The sequence below is a fragment of the Microtus oregoni genome, unplaced genomic scaffold, assembly GCF_018167655.1.
Source record: "Microtus oregoni isolate MIOR12 unplaced genomic scaffold, Mior012 000027F_ref0000203, whole genome shotgun sequence".
NCBI classification, from domain to species: domain Eukaryota; kingdom Metazoa; phylum Chordata; class Mammalia; order Rodentia; family Cricetidae; genus Microtus; species Microtus oregoni.
This window is the reverse complement of record NW_024543086.1, coordinates 5,401,759-5,418,248: the sequence shown is the minus strand read 5'-3', so window position 1 is coordinate 5,418,248 and position 16,490 is coordinate 5,401,759. Positions and strand designations below refer to the sequence as shown.

Genomic DNA, 16,490 nt, shown 5'->3' with positions numbered 1-16,490 from the left:
GTTCGAGACCAGCCTGGTCTACAAGAGCTAGTTCCGGGACAGGCTCCAAAACCACAGGGAAACCCTATCTCGAAAAACCACAAAAAAAAAACCAAAACCAACAACAACAACAACAACAAAAACACAAACAGCCTCAAGAATATTTTTATGTAACGGATACCACATTCACACTACAGTCGCCCTGCTGTGCAGTAGCACCCCATAGCTTCCTGCGCCTGTTTTGCTGTAATTCAGTGGCCCTTGCTCATCCTTTTCCCATGGCTCCACACACACCCCACTCGCCTCTGGTGATTCTACTCAACTTCTGTGAAATGAACGGCTACCTTCTCTGAGTGACGGAGAGCTTGCAGGGTTTATCTCTCTGGGGGAGACAGTTCTAAAGCCTTGTCATCAGAAACTGGCCTGATAAGAGCTAAGCAGCCTGGGGTTCAGGGATGGGAGGTGGAGACAGTCCCCTGGGCACCAAGGCTGCTGGAAAACAGGATAACACCTGAATCTCACAGTGTGGATGGCCCGCACAGTCTCAGGAGAAGGATGAGTGTGCCCAAGCCCACAGAAAGCCTGGAAATGTCTTGGCAGAGATGGAAGTCTATCTCACCAGCACACAGATCTCCATCTGATGCTGAGCAGGTCGAGGGGTTCCATCGTGAACCCTGGGGTGTCCACGGGGCCTCGACTTCTATAAGACATTGGGTCTCACTATGGTGGGCCCTTCTGTGCTGGCTTCCATACTCTGTTCCCCATTGGTAACTCCAGAATCCACACTTTAGAGCCTCACGTAGGTGACAGGGTAGTGGCTGTGTCAGTTACCTTGGCCTAAAAGGATCCCAGTGACTCAATGTGTGTATTGACCTAGCGGAAGTCCCATAGCTTTGCCCAGAAGTCGGTTTCCCCATGGTGGGCCTGGTACTGGCTTCCAAGACGGAAATCCTGAACATAACTCCCTCCTCCAAGCTGGAGGTGTCTCCTACCATGCTGTTAGGAAGTGAGGGAGGGGTGCCCTAGGCAGCCCCTCTCCTCTTCCCTTCCCCGTGGTCATATCTTTTTGTTTGGCTAACAGCAGGCAGTATGCTCTCTCACCCGACTTTTTTGTGACATCAGTTTGGCATGCGCAAAGTAGTCTGACTTGGTATGTTTCTGGAGCCGACACATTGGAGGATCTTACTGGACACGGTCTCCCTCTGACTCCAGCAGATCCTTAACAAAACGGCAAATAGAGCACGTGGTCACAGACATACCAACTGACATCGGAGGTGAGTCACCCACCCCTTATCCACAGGCTGCTTAGCTCTTGCCAGGCCAGTGACTGAGGCCAAGGCTTTAGAACTGTCTCTCACAGAATACTGCAAACTCTCACTCAGCCAGAGAACATAAGAGTTCATGTCATATAAGTTGCTTGTAGATGTTCCTCTCATTCTTCCGTGTTCTCACACAGAAAAAGGAAGCGTTCCATGTTTGCACAGGAGGCGACAGGATGAAATAGTTGCCTAAGAGAAAGGAAGACGGAATGAATTAGAACAATGGCTTCACTTCGAATTCACACATCAGACTCACCGGAGGGCCTGACAAAGCAAGTCGGAGAGGCAGCCTCAGGAGGGCCAAGCTGGGGCATGAGAATGTGAAAGGCTTCCAAGCTCCCAGGTGACACCCATGTTACTGGTCCAGGGACCAGATTTAAGAGCTGTTGAACGAGAATACAGGAGGCTTGCCCAGCTGAGTATAAGGTTTACAGTGGGAAAACGCCCCTCGGGGTGGTGAGTTCACCGGAAGGCTATCCCTGCGACTGTATGACTCTCCAGCCAGGCGCGGCTGCTTATTGGATGGTGTGTTACAAGTAGACTCTTCAACTTGAGTTGAAGGAACTCCAGCTGAGCAAGCGCAGGTCACCCCAAGACCCAAAAGAGGCAAGGGGGCTAAAGGTGGTTGTGGCGTATCACACCTGTCTGCGCTCTATGCCCTGCCATACAGTTCGTGAACCGGGCAAGCGGCTGGAGATTGAAACACACAAAGACTCACAGACAGAGACACGGGTCATCTTTGAAACCAGAATGCCCCAAGAATGCCCCCTTGATTGTGTACCAGAGCCGCTTATATAGGGATCCTTAACTGCTAGCCACGCCCCAGCCAAACCCACCAGAAACCACTCTCCTGCCCTCAGGAACTCCTGATGGTCTCGTGCTCAGAGCAGCTGCAGGCTGTCTCAGAGCAGAGGAAAACAAGTTGTTTACAAGAAATTCAGGATCTGGAGGTTCATAGCTCCCAACAGGTGGTCACTTATGGCGGGGGGGGGGGGGGGGGGGGGGGGGGGGGGGGCGGTGGCTGAGTCACGCCGGAGTTGACTCTGGAAGAGGTGAAGGAAGGAGGTGAGACCGAGAGACGGGGTAGGTTCCAGGGTTTCCAGGCTGTGCGGTGTCCGGGGCTTAGAGGAAGTGAGCTGGGGAACGGCGGAAAACAGAGCCCAGCGAGTGATTCAAAGTTGAGGTTGGGGAGTGAGGGGACACCAGAATCAGAAGTGGTGAGAAGGTGGGCAACTGCAGGAAGGGGCAGGGTTCTTTAAGACACGCCCACTGGACTGGGTGTTGCCGACACCGAGAAGCCAGCAGGTGCTGTGCTGGCTGGTGACAGCAAGCCAGGCATCAAAACCTTCCAGCAATCTCCGGTGACTGTAATGAAGACAAGGGGTGGGAGGTGGACTCTGAGACCATGAAGTTCACGGCCGGAAGAGTTTACAGCAACAACGACAGAGAAAGAAGCAGTCGTAGTGAGGGGACCAAGGAGGAACCCACCCCACAGCCACACCCACCATCCAGAGGTAACCCCGGATAGATAGCACCCCCACTGAGGCAGCTGCCAGGGAAGCTAATCTGGCAGGAGCAGGCCGGGTCGGTCTGTGGTTCTCCGCTGGTCCCTAAATTAAACACCTGGGAAACGTAAAGAACATAATTGGTCTGGCAAGCAGCCCAGGCTTTGGGTTGTTTTTAACTCCCCTCAGGAGTTAAGAAAGCTGAGAGTAGGTGCTGAGAGGACTGCCCAGCAGTGTTGCAGGAGACGGCGTCAGAATAAGGCAGAGGATTTGAGTAAATCAGAGTAAACCTTAAAGGTTTGAGTCTGAACGAACAAGGGCAGGTCTGGGAGGGCTGAGCTTCTCATAATCACAGGGTCTTAAGGTCTCAGGGGCTTAAGGCAGTACTGGGAGGAGACAGGGGGTTGGGACTCACGAGGAATGTAGAGAGGGTGGAGGTCTAACCCTGATTCCACAGAGGTGGTATAAAGGCTGGAGACAGGGTGGGCCTCCTAACCACACAGTGTCTATATTAAAGGAAAAACTCACCAAGTGAACCCCCTACGATCTGCTTGACTCATCCACTGGATAACATCACATCTACAAAACAGAAGGATGCGCCACGAGCTAAGCCAACCGGAGAAGTTTTATTGGCAGAATGGCTGAAGAAATCTGAAACAGAAAACCAAAACTGTGGAGGTTTGCATGGGATGCCTCCCCCACCCCATAAGTCTCTGGCACTTGAATACTTGGTCCCCAGTTGGTGAATGTTTGGGGAGGATTAGGAGGTGTGACCTTGCTAGAAGCATGTCACTTGGAGCAGATCTTATGGTTTCAAAAGACTCAACGTTATGAGTTGACTCTGCCTCGTGCTTGTGGTTTGAGGTGTTAGCTCTCAGCTCTTCTAGTCACCTGCTGCCTGCTGCCTGCCCTCTGCTGCCCGCTGTCTACCCTCCACCGTCATGGACTCTAGATCTCTGGAGCCGTAAACCCAAAATAAACTCTTCTATAAATTCCCTTGGCCATGTTTTGTTTGTTTGTTTTCACAGCAATAGAAAAGTAACTAAGGTAAAAGGCAAGACTATTTCAAAGTTTCTTGTGTGGTTGGTTTGGCTTGCTTTTGGTTTTTGCCTTGTTTGTTGCTGGTTGAGACAGGGCTTCGTGTAACTCAGGTTGGTCGAGAACTCCTGACCCTTCTTCACCCTTCCAAGTACCTCGATTGCAGGCATGGACTTGAGTTGTATTCTTCGCAGAGCTGATGCAGGTGGACTTCCCTGTCATGCTGACTTGGACATATCAAGCCCCTTTAGGTTGGTTGCGGGAAAGCTCCTGCTTTTGCAAACTGGCCTGTTTTCTAAGTTCAGCTTACTACAAGGCATTAACGCCTGAGTTATTCTAGTTGGGTCAGGTCTATTGAGGCTTAGTACTGCTACTTCTAGGGTAATAACCACCCATAAATTTTGTTTACGCTGGGAACTCCAGGGTTTCAGTTTAACTCCTTGCTTCCTCTTGCCCTCACCCTCGTTTCTGATCCCTGAGAAAGAAGACAGGCTCTGATGGGTTACAGAACTCCAGAGGTTAAAGCACAGACAGTGGACGCTTGCTTAGCATGCACAAAGCCCTGGCAGTGTACACACACACACACACACACACACACACACACACACACACACAGGAATTGTAGCTCGCAGAATATACGTATGGAGGGAGACCTATGGTAATTAAAGTGGTCATTCAGATCTTTACTCTAGGCAATCTTTGTGCCTTGACTTCATCATCTGTAACACGAAGCTAAGAACGGTATCCATCTTTGGGGAATTTCGGTGGGCATTGAATGATGATCTCTCGTCTAGACGAAGGTACGCCATTGTCATTTTGTCTGCCATTATTCTTCACAGAAACGTATCCCAAATCTCCTATCTCCACCTTGATGTGCACAGCACCTGTCCAAGCCACCATCAGCGGCCTGAAGTTCTGCAATGGTCTCCTTAGCAGACACCTGTTACCCACGCCCCCACAGAAACTGCTGGCATGCCAAAGCCGCGCAGATAACCCGGAAGCGCAGTGCAAGCCATATCACTCTTTTGCCTAAAACTATTTGTTGATTCCTTATCTGTGGCGTTTATAATAAAATCCTGAGTCATTTACGTGTGGATTGCCGCAAAGGCCCTCGTGATGTGGCCTTCGTCTCCACCTCACTTCCTCATCCACCAGACAGGCTGCCCTTTCTTTTCTTTGGCGTGGCAAATATATCAATCACTGCTTTGAACCTTTGCCGCACCCACTGTTCCCTGTCTGGATAGTCCCTATCCCAGTCCCCTCCCCCCTCCGCTAACTAACCACCTGTGGCTACAGTCCTCTCACGGGCTCTAGTGTCCTGTAGCCTGTGAGCGTTCATTTCGTTCACTCCTGTCTCATCTCAGTTCTCTGTGAGGCCCTTATTAGCCCCTTGTTTAGTTAGTTTGTTTCACTTGTTTGTTTATGATTTGTTTTATTTTGGGTTTCCCCTCAAAACAGACACTAAGATAAAGATTTAGGTATGGGAACTGTGTTTGGAAGATAAGGCCAGGAAGCTGGGAACGAGAGACAGGATGGTGCTAACTCAGTGTATGGAAGTTACCAGCCACACGACTGTACTCCAGAAACCGAACCCCCACAACCCTTTAACTCCCTTAACTCCCAGGGTCATGCTTGCTTAAGGTTTTCTGCATTTCTGCACTGGAGAAGGTTCTGGTAATCATTGGAGAATAGGAACATACCCTTCTACCGTGACTGAACGCAGACGTGGACTAAGTGTTTGTATGTTAAGAGCCAGTGTCTGCTTCATGTTCTATCTCCTCTATTTACTGCAAGTATACACATAGGGATGCTGTTGGTAGTGTTCGCTGATGTGTCCCAAGAGCTTAGCACAGTGCCTGGCACACCGCAGGCATCAGCAGACTGGATGCTTTTATCAGTTCAGCGCTGCTGTCTTCCTTGTCTGCATACGGGGCTTTCCTGCCGCCATGCAGAGCACACGGATGACACAGATGCATGATAGGAATGCTGACTTTCAATGTCACAATTTTACCCCTAGGAATCCACCCTGAGAGTAGCTATAGTTACTGAGGGACAATGGTAAACATTCCTGAACAATACTAAAAAGTTTGATCGTCAAGGGTTGTGCTGGAAAGATAATGTTTCTGGGTAATGTTTTAAAACTGCCTTGCTCTATTTAACAAATGGTGCTGGCATAACTGTATGTCAGCATGTAGAAGAATGAAAATAGATCCATATCTATCACTATCCAGTCCAAATGGATCAACATAAAGCCAACCACACTGAACCTCACAGAAGAGAAAGAGGGAATTACACTTGAACGCATTGGCATAGGAGACCACTTCCTAAATATAACCCCAGTTGCATAGACACTGAGAGAAACAATTAATAAATTGAACCTCCTGAAACTGAAAACCTTCTATAAAGCAAAGGACACAGTCAACAAGACAAAACAGCAGCCTACAGAATGGAAAAAGATCTTCATCAACCTCATGTCGAACAGAGGTCTGATCTCCAAAGTATACAAAGAACTCAAGAACAAATAATCCAATTTAAAAAATGGAGGACAGACCTAAACAGAAAAGTCTCAACAGAGGATCTAAAATGGCTGAATGACACTTAAGAAAATGCTGAACATCCTTAGTCATCAGAGAAATGCAAATCAAACAATTTTGAGATTCCATCTTACACCTGTAAGAATGGCCAAAATCAAAAACACTGATGACAACTTATGCTGGAGAAGATGTGGGGTAAAGAGAACACTCCTGCATTGCTGGTGGGAGTACAAACTGGTACAGACCCTTTGGATATCTGAGTCCTCTCCCGCCTCCACCATCTGGGTGTTGGGATTACAGCCACAACACTCAAATATATATATATATATATATTTTCCAAGACAGGGTTTCTCTGTAGCTTTGGAGCCTGTCCTGGAACTCGCTCTGTAGACCAGGCTGGCCTCTAACTCACAAAGATCCACCTGCCTCTGCCTCCCGAGTGCTGGAGTTATAGGCGTGCACCACCACTGCCCGGCTTTTTCTTTTTCTTTTTTATACCTGGGGGGACAGCCGTGGGTGCTGGGAACCGAACTCTTACATTTTTGATTATGAGCCTAACCTTTAACAGCTGAGCCATCCCTCCAATTCCTCCATTATGGCCTCAGCCTCCTCTGCTCAGTGGACCATTCCCACATCTTGAGCCCCTTTCTCTTCCTGGACCACTCCCCACATCTTCAGCCCCTTTCTCTTCCTGGACCACTCCCACATCTTCAGCCCCTTTCTCTTCCTGGACCACTCCCACATCTTCAGCTGCTTTCTTTTCATGGACCACTCCCCACATCTTCAGCCCCTTTCTCTTCCTGGACCACTCCCCACATCTTTAGCCCCTTTCTCTTCCTGGACCACTCCCCACATCTTTAGCCCCTTTCTTTTCTGCTCTCTGCACACCTGGAAGCTTCGGCTCCCTGGTGGCCCAAGGGAAATAACACCCTGTGATTGGCAGTCAGACTCTCCCCAGCTGGAAGGAGGCTTGTCTGGTCACTTTTTACTGTCTAGTCTCAGCCTTCTTCCTGTCCATTGTCTGTCTGTCAGGGAAGAGAGGCTTGGAAGGTTCCCTTGGGGTCTTTGAAGTTAATGGCTCCTTTAATTTCCTCCTGCTGCAGTCATGAAGTTCTTAGCATCTTGCTCCTTTCTGCCCCACCGAAGCCTAGTTGAATTGGCGGGCTCCTATCATACACCTTGTCCAGGGCTCCATGGCTGGGGCTGGGGCTGTGTGTGGCCCACATGGAGTTAAAAAGAAAAAAAAATGTTTTAGAATCAGGGGATGTAGCTATCACACAGGTGTCACAGGGATTTTTACACAGAACTTGCTTCAGGTTCTGAAGAGCAACTCCACAAGAACTTTTTTTTAAATAATAAAATGTTATTATTTAATTGCCACTTATTAACTGTATTTGCTAATAAGTGACAGATAATGTATCATTTGTGGCGTTCCTAGGTATTAAATTATTATTATTAATTAAATAAATAATTAAATTAAATAATTTTCAAACACACGAAAGGGAACATTTTGCTCAAACGATTTCCCCACAGGGATAGCAGAAAGCTCTGGCAAAGAGCAGTGTCTCATGGAATATCTTCAGAAGGAAGTAGAAATGGGTCTCCTCCAGGGATAAAATTCAGGGGCGGGACAATATGGGAACCTGAATACATAATTTGTGGAAAGCCGTGCCATATGAAAATATGACACCTCTGCTCAAAAGGTAAGACAAGGTGCCAATAAATCTACAGACAGCTGGGCTTTCTTTTCCCTTTCACCTATTTTCTTCAAATCAGCTTGACTTTTTTTTAGCGATTCTCTTTTTAAATGTTATTTATTTATCTTATGTGTTTGAGTATTTGGTCTGCTTGTATGTCTGTGAACTACATGCATGCCTGGTGCCCTTGGAGGCCAGAAGAGGGTGCTGCATCCCCTGGGACTGGAGTTATAGACAGTTGTGAGCCACTACATAGGTACTGGGAATTGATCGAGATCCTCTGGAAGAGTAACCAGTTCTCTTAACCGATGAGCCATCTCTCCAGCCCAATCTTGAGCGTTTTAAAATATGTGCTTATAAAGAAAAGTTTGACCCATCAGCATGAGTTTTTATCACTTGTTTTTATATTATAAAGTTCCCATTTTAAATGCAAAGATAGGGCTAGAGATCTTGGTGGCTAAAGACATTTGCTGCCAAGCCTTAGGACTTATTTCGATCTTCAGGACCCACATGGTGGAAGGAGAGAATGAACTCACGCATGCCACCCCATAAAATAAGTAAATTCAATTTTAAAAGAATTTAATTGCAAAAACACTTTTATCTTACACTCAGAATCGCCGAACAGCTCAACCTCCTGTCTTGTAGTGGTTTGTGCATGAATATTTTAATTCTTACGACAACAGTAGAAATACTACACAGAACGACTGTGCTTTTTTGTTGTTGTTGTTTGACTTCTTGATACATGAAATTCTAATCAGCCCTCCCTGCCTCTGGCTCGCTGATGAGTTAAGCAGAGCTGAAAGCAAAGGAGGTACGGGTGGCTCCATTATTCTCTTTCCCCATAAGAAAGCACATGACGACAGCATTTCTTAAAATGCTATTTCCTCTGGGGAGAAACTATGTCCGCCAAACAATGGGCTGAACTGACTTTATCTTGGGAACAGGGTCACTGTAGACATCACTGGTTAAAATAAGGCCATCCTGGGAACTGGGGAGATGGTCCCATGACTAAAGCACACAGACAGGGGTTTCCTTAGAGCAATCCAACAAGAAAGAATAGCCATATCGGGGAGCTCTGAGTTTGAGTGACAGCCACGGTCACAACGACTAAGATGGACAAATGATCAAAGATGATGCCCTACATAAAGTAAGCTCCAGGCCTTCATATGCACGTGTACTCAAGAGCACATGTATCCTCACACACGTGTCCTCCCCCCACATCTTCAAACATGCGCACATATGTTGTAATAGGAGCGGCGGGGCTGCGTCCCCAGCACCCCGGCCGCCTGGCTAGCTTATGCCCCAAAATAACAACACACAAACTGTATTCATTTAAACACTGCTTGGTCCATTTCTATCTAGCCTCTTCAAGGCTAATTCTCACATATTAATTTAGCCCATTTCTAATCATCTGTGTAGCACCGCTAGGTGCGCTTACCGGGAAGATTCTAGCCTACGTCCATCCTGGGTTGGAGCTTCATCACGTGTGCCCCAGAGAGCAGAGCTATTGCATCTCACATCTGCCCAGGAGAGGGGAGCATGGCATCTCTCAGCTCACTTCCTCTTCCTCCCAGCATTCTGTTCTGTTTACTCCTCCCACCTATGTTTTAACCCTATCAGGACCAAGCAGTTTCTTTATTGCTTAACCAAAGAAATCAACAGATTGATATATGACACTCCCACATCACACATACACACATGAAAATGGGGGAAAAAAATCCTTACTGGAGTAGGGTGGTCCACAGGGCAACACAATTGGTGTAACACCTTTGGAAGTCCAGGGGAGGGCAGGAAGAAGGCCATGAGGATGAAGCAGAGCTTGGTGTCGTGTGAATATACACCAACGCCACCAACAAAAGTGGAGAATGAAAAAAAACATTCTTCTCTAGTGTCTTCAGAGGCAGCATGACCCTGCTGACAAGCGACCAGACTTCAGGCATTCAGGATGGAAAGACTACTTTCTGTGATGTTAGGCCACCTCGTGAGGTGTTCTGTCACAGAGGCCCTAGAATGTATAATGCCTTCTTTCGGTCTTCAAAGCAAAGTTCTGGTTCAAGTGGAGTGCATGGCCTCCCCAGGTTGCCATTGCTCCCCACTTAATGCCCACTTGTAGATTTAGCCCACCTGCCTCTGACTCCCCCGGAGTCTCACGCATCATAGATTTGGAGGAATTCTGTCCCCCGCAAGGCACAGGGATGTAACAACCCAGTGGGCTAGAGGAACAGAGACGCTTTTTGCACATAATTGTTGTCTTTATCCACACATTCAGCCTCTCTGGAAGATGTAATTACAGAACACATAATCAAAGATAAACGCCTGGTGTCAACAGACTCGGGGTGTCTTGCAGTGGCAGAGCTTGTGCCTAGCATGCCAGCATGGGTCAGGTCTTGGATCTGATCCCAAGAGTTGCCAAATAAAAGCTCAAATATTATATATATATATATATATATATATATATGATAACTTAAAAGAATATTATTGAGCCTTAATTAATAATATTGAGGTAGTGGTACATGCCTTTAATCCCAGCACTTGAGAGGTAGAGACAGGTGGATCTCTGTGAATTCAAGGCCACCCTGGTCTATCTATAAAGTGAGTTCCAGGACAGGGCTGTTACCCTCTCTGGAATAACAGAAAACAAAACAAACTAAGGGGCGGGGGGGGGGGGGGGAATGTGGCTCGGCTTTGTAAATGTCCTAGACATTGTGAAGCAAACTGCTACCTTTTTTCTGCTTCCTGTTTGATTGTTGAGTTTAATTTGCATAGTTATTATCTAGACCCGGATTGTAGAGGATTTGGCAAATACTTTTGATTCTTCGGAACTTACAGAACTTATGACTGGAAAGAGTTTGAAAGGGTTACTTGGTTTTAGTTAAAGACCAAGGTGGTGATAAGGCAGGTGTCTTCCTTCTGCCCCCATTAACACAGCCAGCCTTCACGCTTTGGGTTCTAAATAACGCCACACGAACTACTCAGACCTGGAGGAAACACTACTCAATGTGTATGGAGGAATTGTGCCACTATATTACTGGCCCAGAATATCTTCTACAGGGTGTCCATGACAGCAAAGAGCTACGAACAATCATGGTGCCCAGCAAAAGAAAATGCCCATCATGGTGGAGCCACACTGTGGACACTAGGGTACCATGCTGCTCTATGGCCATGAAGGAGCAGGGACAGAAGGATGTGCACAGCTTGCCCCGTTGGTGGAAAGGAAAGAATAATCTCTATGATGGTAAACACAGGTAAATGCACGCCCGCGCGTGTGTGGTGTTTGGAAAATAGAGGAAGGTAAGATAAGGTCTTGTTATGTATCCCTGGTTGGCCTTTACTTGCTGTCCAGCTCAAGCTGTTCTCAAATTCATAGCGATCCTCCTAGCTCAGTCTGCTGAGTAATGAGATGACAGGGGTGTATACCATGACCTTATCACCAGTCACTTTTGACGGGAAGAAAGCAGGCTCCAGTGCAGGCTGGCCTTAATTAAACTCACCATGTAGCTGTCCTGCTGGTTCTCCTGTCTCTACCTCCTGAGTGTTGGGATTACAGATGTGCACCACCACACCTGGTTTGTGTGGTTTTAGGGATTGAACATGGGATTTTACCCAAACTAGGCAAGCACTCTAACTCAGTCTTGTTCCCAGCTCCTATCAGTCCTATTAGAAGATTTCTCCCTCTCTCTCTCTCTCTCTCTCTCTCTCTCTCTCTCTCTCTCTCTCTGTGTGTGTGTGTGTGTGTGTGTGTGTATGTATGTGTGTGTGTGTGCAATTGTGTGCAAGTGCCTGAGGAGAAGGAGGCATCAGATGGGTATTGGGTACCCTGGTTTTGGAGTTCCAGGGAGTTGTGAGCTGCCTCACGTGTGTTCTGAGAACTGAACTCCAGTCTTCTGCAAGGGCAACAAGTACTCCTAAGCACCAAGTCATCTCTCTTGCCCCCCCATCCCCAGAAGTCACTTTTGAAGGAGACAAGCTAATGGCTATCTTTAGCAATAGAATGGGGTCTGGCACAAGGTGAGTTGTGTCACGTGAAAAGGGGCAGATGGAGGAAGGAGAGCGAAAGTTTACTGCGGAGTTAACAGCCAATAAGAACATGGTGGAAACGCTAGACTCACTTGCCTCTAAGTAAGATGGTAATGGGCAGAGATTTTCTTTTTCTCCCTTTATACATGGGAGATTTGAAGGTAACTAGAATGTCTCTGCTTTAAACCTTTGATTCCTGCCAGCTTTGGAGGCAGCAGGTGGAGAAGTGGTCATTGCTCCGTAATAAGCACTTAATAAAAAGTTTAGTTTTTGAACGATGAAAAACTTTTGGTCTAATTGGGAGAAGTAACTCCAGTTACGTTGTTTCCCAGAAACCAGCACAGGAAATCGCCTTTGCTAAGGGCACCTGTGGCCAGGGACCAACCCCTAAAAGCATGAGTTTATTGGTGCAATGTGTTTTTACTCTTCAGAGATAGTGGGAAAATGAGGGATTCCTGAGGATACACAAAAGAAGGCTGGGCGACTGTGTTTAGACTCCTCTTAAAACAGCCCCGAGAGGGAAGCCTGAAGTGTGTGTTCCTCCTTCTGTTATCAGCTTCCTGGACAAACTCATAGCTGAGACCCAGGATGGGGAGATTACTGAAAACAAAATAACATGATTTTAAAAAAAGTGAGTAAGACACAAACGGCACCACAAGCTGTTGTTCAGGGGAGCCCCACACCCCAAAAATGTAGCATGTAGGTATTAAAAATAACATCCATTTTTTTGTAGTTATGAAAGCAATATGTTTCTTGTAGGAGATTTAGAAAACAGATATATTGGCAGGGGGTAAATTAAAGATTTCTAGGATTGAAGATGAAGCTCAGAGGTAGAGAGAGTCTGCAGAATGTGGAAGTCCCTAGGTTCAGTAGCTGGCACCAGCTCCTTCCTCCCCCCCCCTCCAATCCCTTTCCTTTCATTTCTTCCTCCCTTAGTTATCACTCTGATTATAGTCAATAATTTTATGGATAGTTTCCAATTTCTTTTGTGGGTGAATAAATAGATATGAAAGTAGTAAAACCATATTCCAGGCTCCTGTTTACTAAATATATTGTGTATATTACCCTACCCCAATTCGCTACATAGTCATTCTTTTCAAAAATGCCTTTATGAGCAGATCGTTCTTAGCCAGTTCCTTTTTCAAACACTATACCATAGCACCATAGTGTGTGTGTGTGTGTGTGTGTGTGTGTGTGTGTGTGTGTGTAGGGTTTTTTTTGTTTTGTTTTCTTTGAGATAAGTTCTTACATGTATCCTTGGTTGGCCTAGAATTCACTATGTGCACCAGCCTGGCCTACAGACTCACAGATGTGGAATAGTTGAGTTAGATATTTTGCAACTTTTTGATCTATGTGGCACTTACAATCCCAAGAACACTATATATTTACCAACCTTAGGACTCACGTGCTAAATAAACCCATGACAGTAAGGGAGAGTGATGATTGAGAACAAAGAAACGGCACATAGGTGGGAAATGCTGCCTTTCTTTGCTAGCCTAAAACATTGACAAACACAAAAGCATCCTTGAAAGCTATGCTCCAGTTTTTATAAATTGTGTTTGTTAGTGACGGTGGGCATGCAATTGTCCTTGTGAAATTTTTTCTTTGACGACCTGCTCACTCATGATTTCCATCCATTTCAACACGAAGGTGTTAGGGTTTTACACATTGATCTAAAGATATGCACACATGTGTGACTATATACCACATTTGTTTAATCCCAGATATTTTATATTTATGTGAGGGCTCATAAATGCTAAAACTGCTTTGTCAGTGAAAGTTTATCAAAGCTCTTTTAAAAAAAAAAATCTCACATAGTCTAGACAGGGCTTGAACTTCTGTGTAACCTAGGCTAGCCTTGAACTCCAGGTTCTTAAACAGCCTTCGGAGTGGTAATATTGCAGGCATGCACCACTATGGTAGAATTTCAAAACTGAATTATATTTTTAACCCGTAAAATTTTACTTGTAGCTGGGCGGGTGATGGCAAACGCCTTTAATCCTAGCACCAGAAGGCTGAGACAGGCGGATCTCTGAGCTCGAGGGCAGCCTGGTCTACAAAGTGAGTTCCAGGATGGCCAGGGCTACACACAGAAACCCTGTCTCGAAAAAGAAAAAAGAAAAAAATGTTTTCCTACATGTAGAAAACTAGGCAGAAACTAGTCTTTTTCATAGAAATTATTTATTGATTGTTCACTTTCTAACAGGCCTGGTGGTTATCCTCTTTCGTGCGTTTTCTCATTTGAACATAATGTACCCTCAGCAGACTTGCGGCACTCTTAAGTGGTTGAGGAACTGGGCAAAAAGACCCAGGTAGTTGGTGGCTTTGAATCTAAGTGAAATGACCAAAGGGGGTCATAGAAATCAACACAGCGGGATGTTATGACTCCAGAAAATGCCTTTCTGAAAGCGAGTGTATTAAAAGGGCTTTCTCTCCCGCAACCCACCGTAAGGACTGCTTCCTTGCAATGCTCGGCATGGATGCACACTTCAGAGTACAATAAAATACTCGCTGAGCCCCCTTTATAAGGAGGAACTCGTGCGTAACCAAGGGTGAATTTTCGGGGTCTTCAGTGGGAACTGTTTGGAAATCCACCTCCGCATCGCAGGACAGGCTGAAAAGAAAGAAAGACAGGTGGAAGCGTCCGCAGGTTGGCAAGAGCAGCGTACGCGGAAGTCAGAACTTTTGGGGGCGTCCCGGCCGCTGGTTCCACGCGCGGCGCGCGCAGGTGGCGCCGGGTCCCCGCGCCCCGGGATCAAGTCGGAGGAGTGATTGGGGACCTCCCGTGAGGCTCGGGGAAGGTGAAACCTAGCTTTTCTCCTGGGCGAGGGAGGAGGGTGGGCAGGAAGCTCAGCCCAGAGCCGGGGAAAGAAAGACAGCCATTCCCAGCCCCCCGCCCCGCGGGGCGCGGGGCGCCGGCGGCGCATGCGCGAAGCCCGGCCCCCAATTCCCCGAGCGAGGGAGGGAGGCCCCCGGCGGCCCGAACTGCGAGCCGCGGCGGGACCGAGCGCACGCAGGGGCGCGCCGGTGGCCGGACCGGACAGGCTGCCGAGGCGCTGATCGCCAGCACGCGAGGCCAAGGGCCGGACGGCCACCGGAGGGCACAGCGCGCCCGGTGCGGGGAGGGACCTGCCACCCGCGGCCCCCCACGCGGGGACAGCGATGCGTGAGTCTCGCCCCGGCTCGAGGGCAGGATGTGCGAGCAGGACAAAGGCTGGGCGGCGGGGGAGGAGTTGGGGACTCAGAGCCGGTGACCCAGCCACCCCCGAGCGAGCTACTGCAGCCGGCAACTTTGCAACTTTTGCAGAAGGGGACATTGGAAATTCTGCAAGTTGTTACACACAGTTCCAGATCGCCCCAGGTTGGGCGGGCGGAGAGAGGGGAGGGGGACACTACTGGTTTTTCAGGACAGCAGGCGACCGCCAGCTCCGCTGAACGGGGCAGGAGGGGGCGCCCGTCCAGGACGGGGACAGGGACCGGCAAGGATAAGGGTGACCAAGGGCGAGATAGGGGAAGTGTCTCCGTCCGCTGAAGCTCCCCGTGTCCTCGCAGGGTGCGCCCTGAGATCCCGGTAGCCTCGGATCTGCGGCGGTGATGGATGAGCCGTGGTGGGAAGGGCGCGTCGCCTCGGACGTCCACTGCACTCTACGCGAAAAGGTCAGTACCTCCCAACCCTTGTCACTCGCAACGACTGGGTATTTAGAATCACTTTCGCTCTCGTGGATGTGTCTCGTGTGGGACGCCCCGCTTGGGAACTCAGAACTCTTGGTGCCTATTTGTGCGTCTCCCCTTTTACGTTCATGGGGGAGTGGGAGTGGGATCTTCCTCCAGGGAGAAGACCTGGATATCCAAGAACTTGAAGTCGGTTTTTCCGGAGAGCAGAGAATAGTTATATTATCCCGTTGGGTTTACCTGAGGAGATTACTTTAAATGTTACTAGAATGGACTTTTTAAAAAGATACTGTGTATGCATTTCAGTGTGTAGTTCAAAGTCACATAATACAGCAGGTCTGCCTACCGTACATGAGGCTGCCTTTTCCCTTTCTTGTAATAATGATGTAGCAATTGCTTTTAAGATAAAATTATTAGGCTAGTGCATAGCTCAGTGGTAAAGCAGATGCCTAAATAAATTGATGGTAAAGTAGTAAAGTTACAGTGCCGTGTAAAGAAATATTGGGTAGTTGGTGGTATTGCATTGTTAAGGTAGGAGCTGACTGAAACGTAAAAGCCAGGCCTGGAGGTAATCCCAGCTCTGTGGAGACAGAAGCAGAAGGATCTCCACAAGTTCAAGGCCAGCAGAGTCATCAAGGTGAGTTCCAGGAAGGACTGGGGGCTACACAGTGACACCTTGTCTCAAAACAAGGGCAAGAAGAGATTACTAATCTAACTGGAAGAGGTTAC

The 16,490-nt window shown here is 47.8% G+C and overlaps 1 protein-coding gene and 1 long non-coding RNA gene across 2 annotated transcripts in view; both read left to right on the top strand.

Moving 5' to 3' along the window:
* Positions 1 to 2,573: 2,573 nt before the first annotated feature.
* On the top strand, positions 2,574 to 4,745 carry LOC121463570. The gene is made up of 4 exons (XR_005976461.1): positions 2,574 to 2,812; positions 3,321 to 3,481; positions 4,036 to 4,092; positions 4,681 to 4,745. It is a non-coding gene; the product is annotated as an uncharacterized LOC121463570 (long non-coding RNA).
* A 10,374-nt stretch (positions 4,746 to 15,119) lies between these two features.
* Positions 15,120 to 16,490, top strand: part of Ccnjl (cyclin J like) — a 59,306-nt gene continuing 57,935 nt past the window's right edge. The window contains exons 1-2 of the mRNA XM_041676335.1: positions 15,120 to 15,255; positions 15,642 to 15,746. Of these exons, the coding sequence (XP_041532269.1) occupies positions 15,684 to 15,746 (63 nt within the window). The 5' untranslated portion in view covers positions 15,120 to 15,255; positions 15,642 to 15,683. The remainder of the gene's footprint in view (positions 15,256 to 15,641; positions 15,747 to 16,490) is intronic.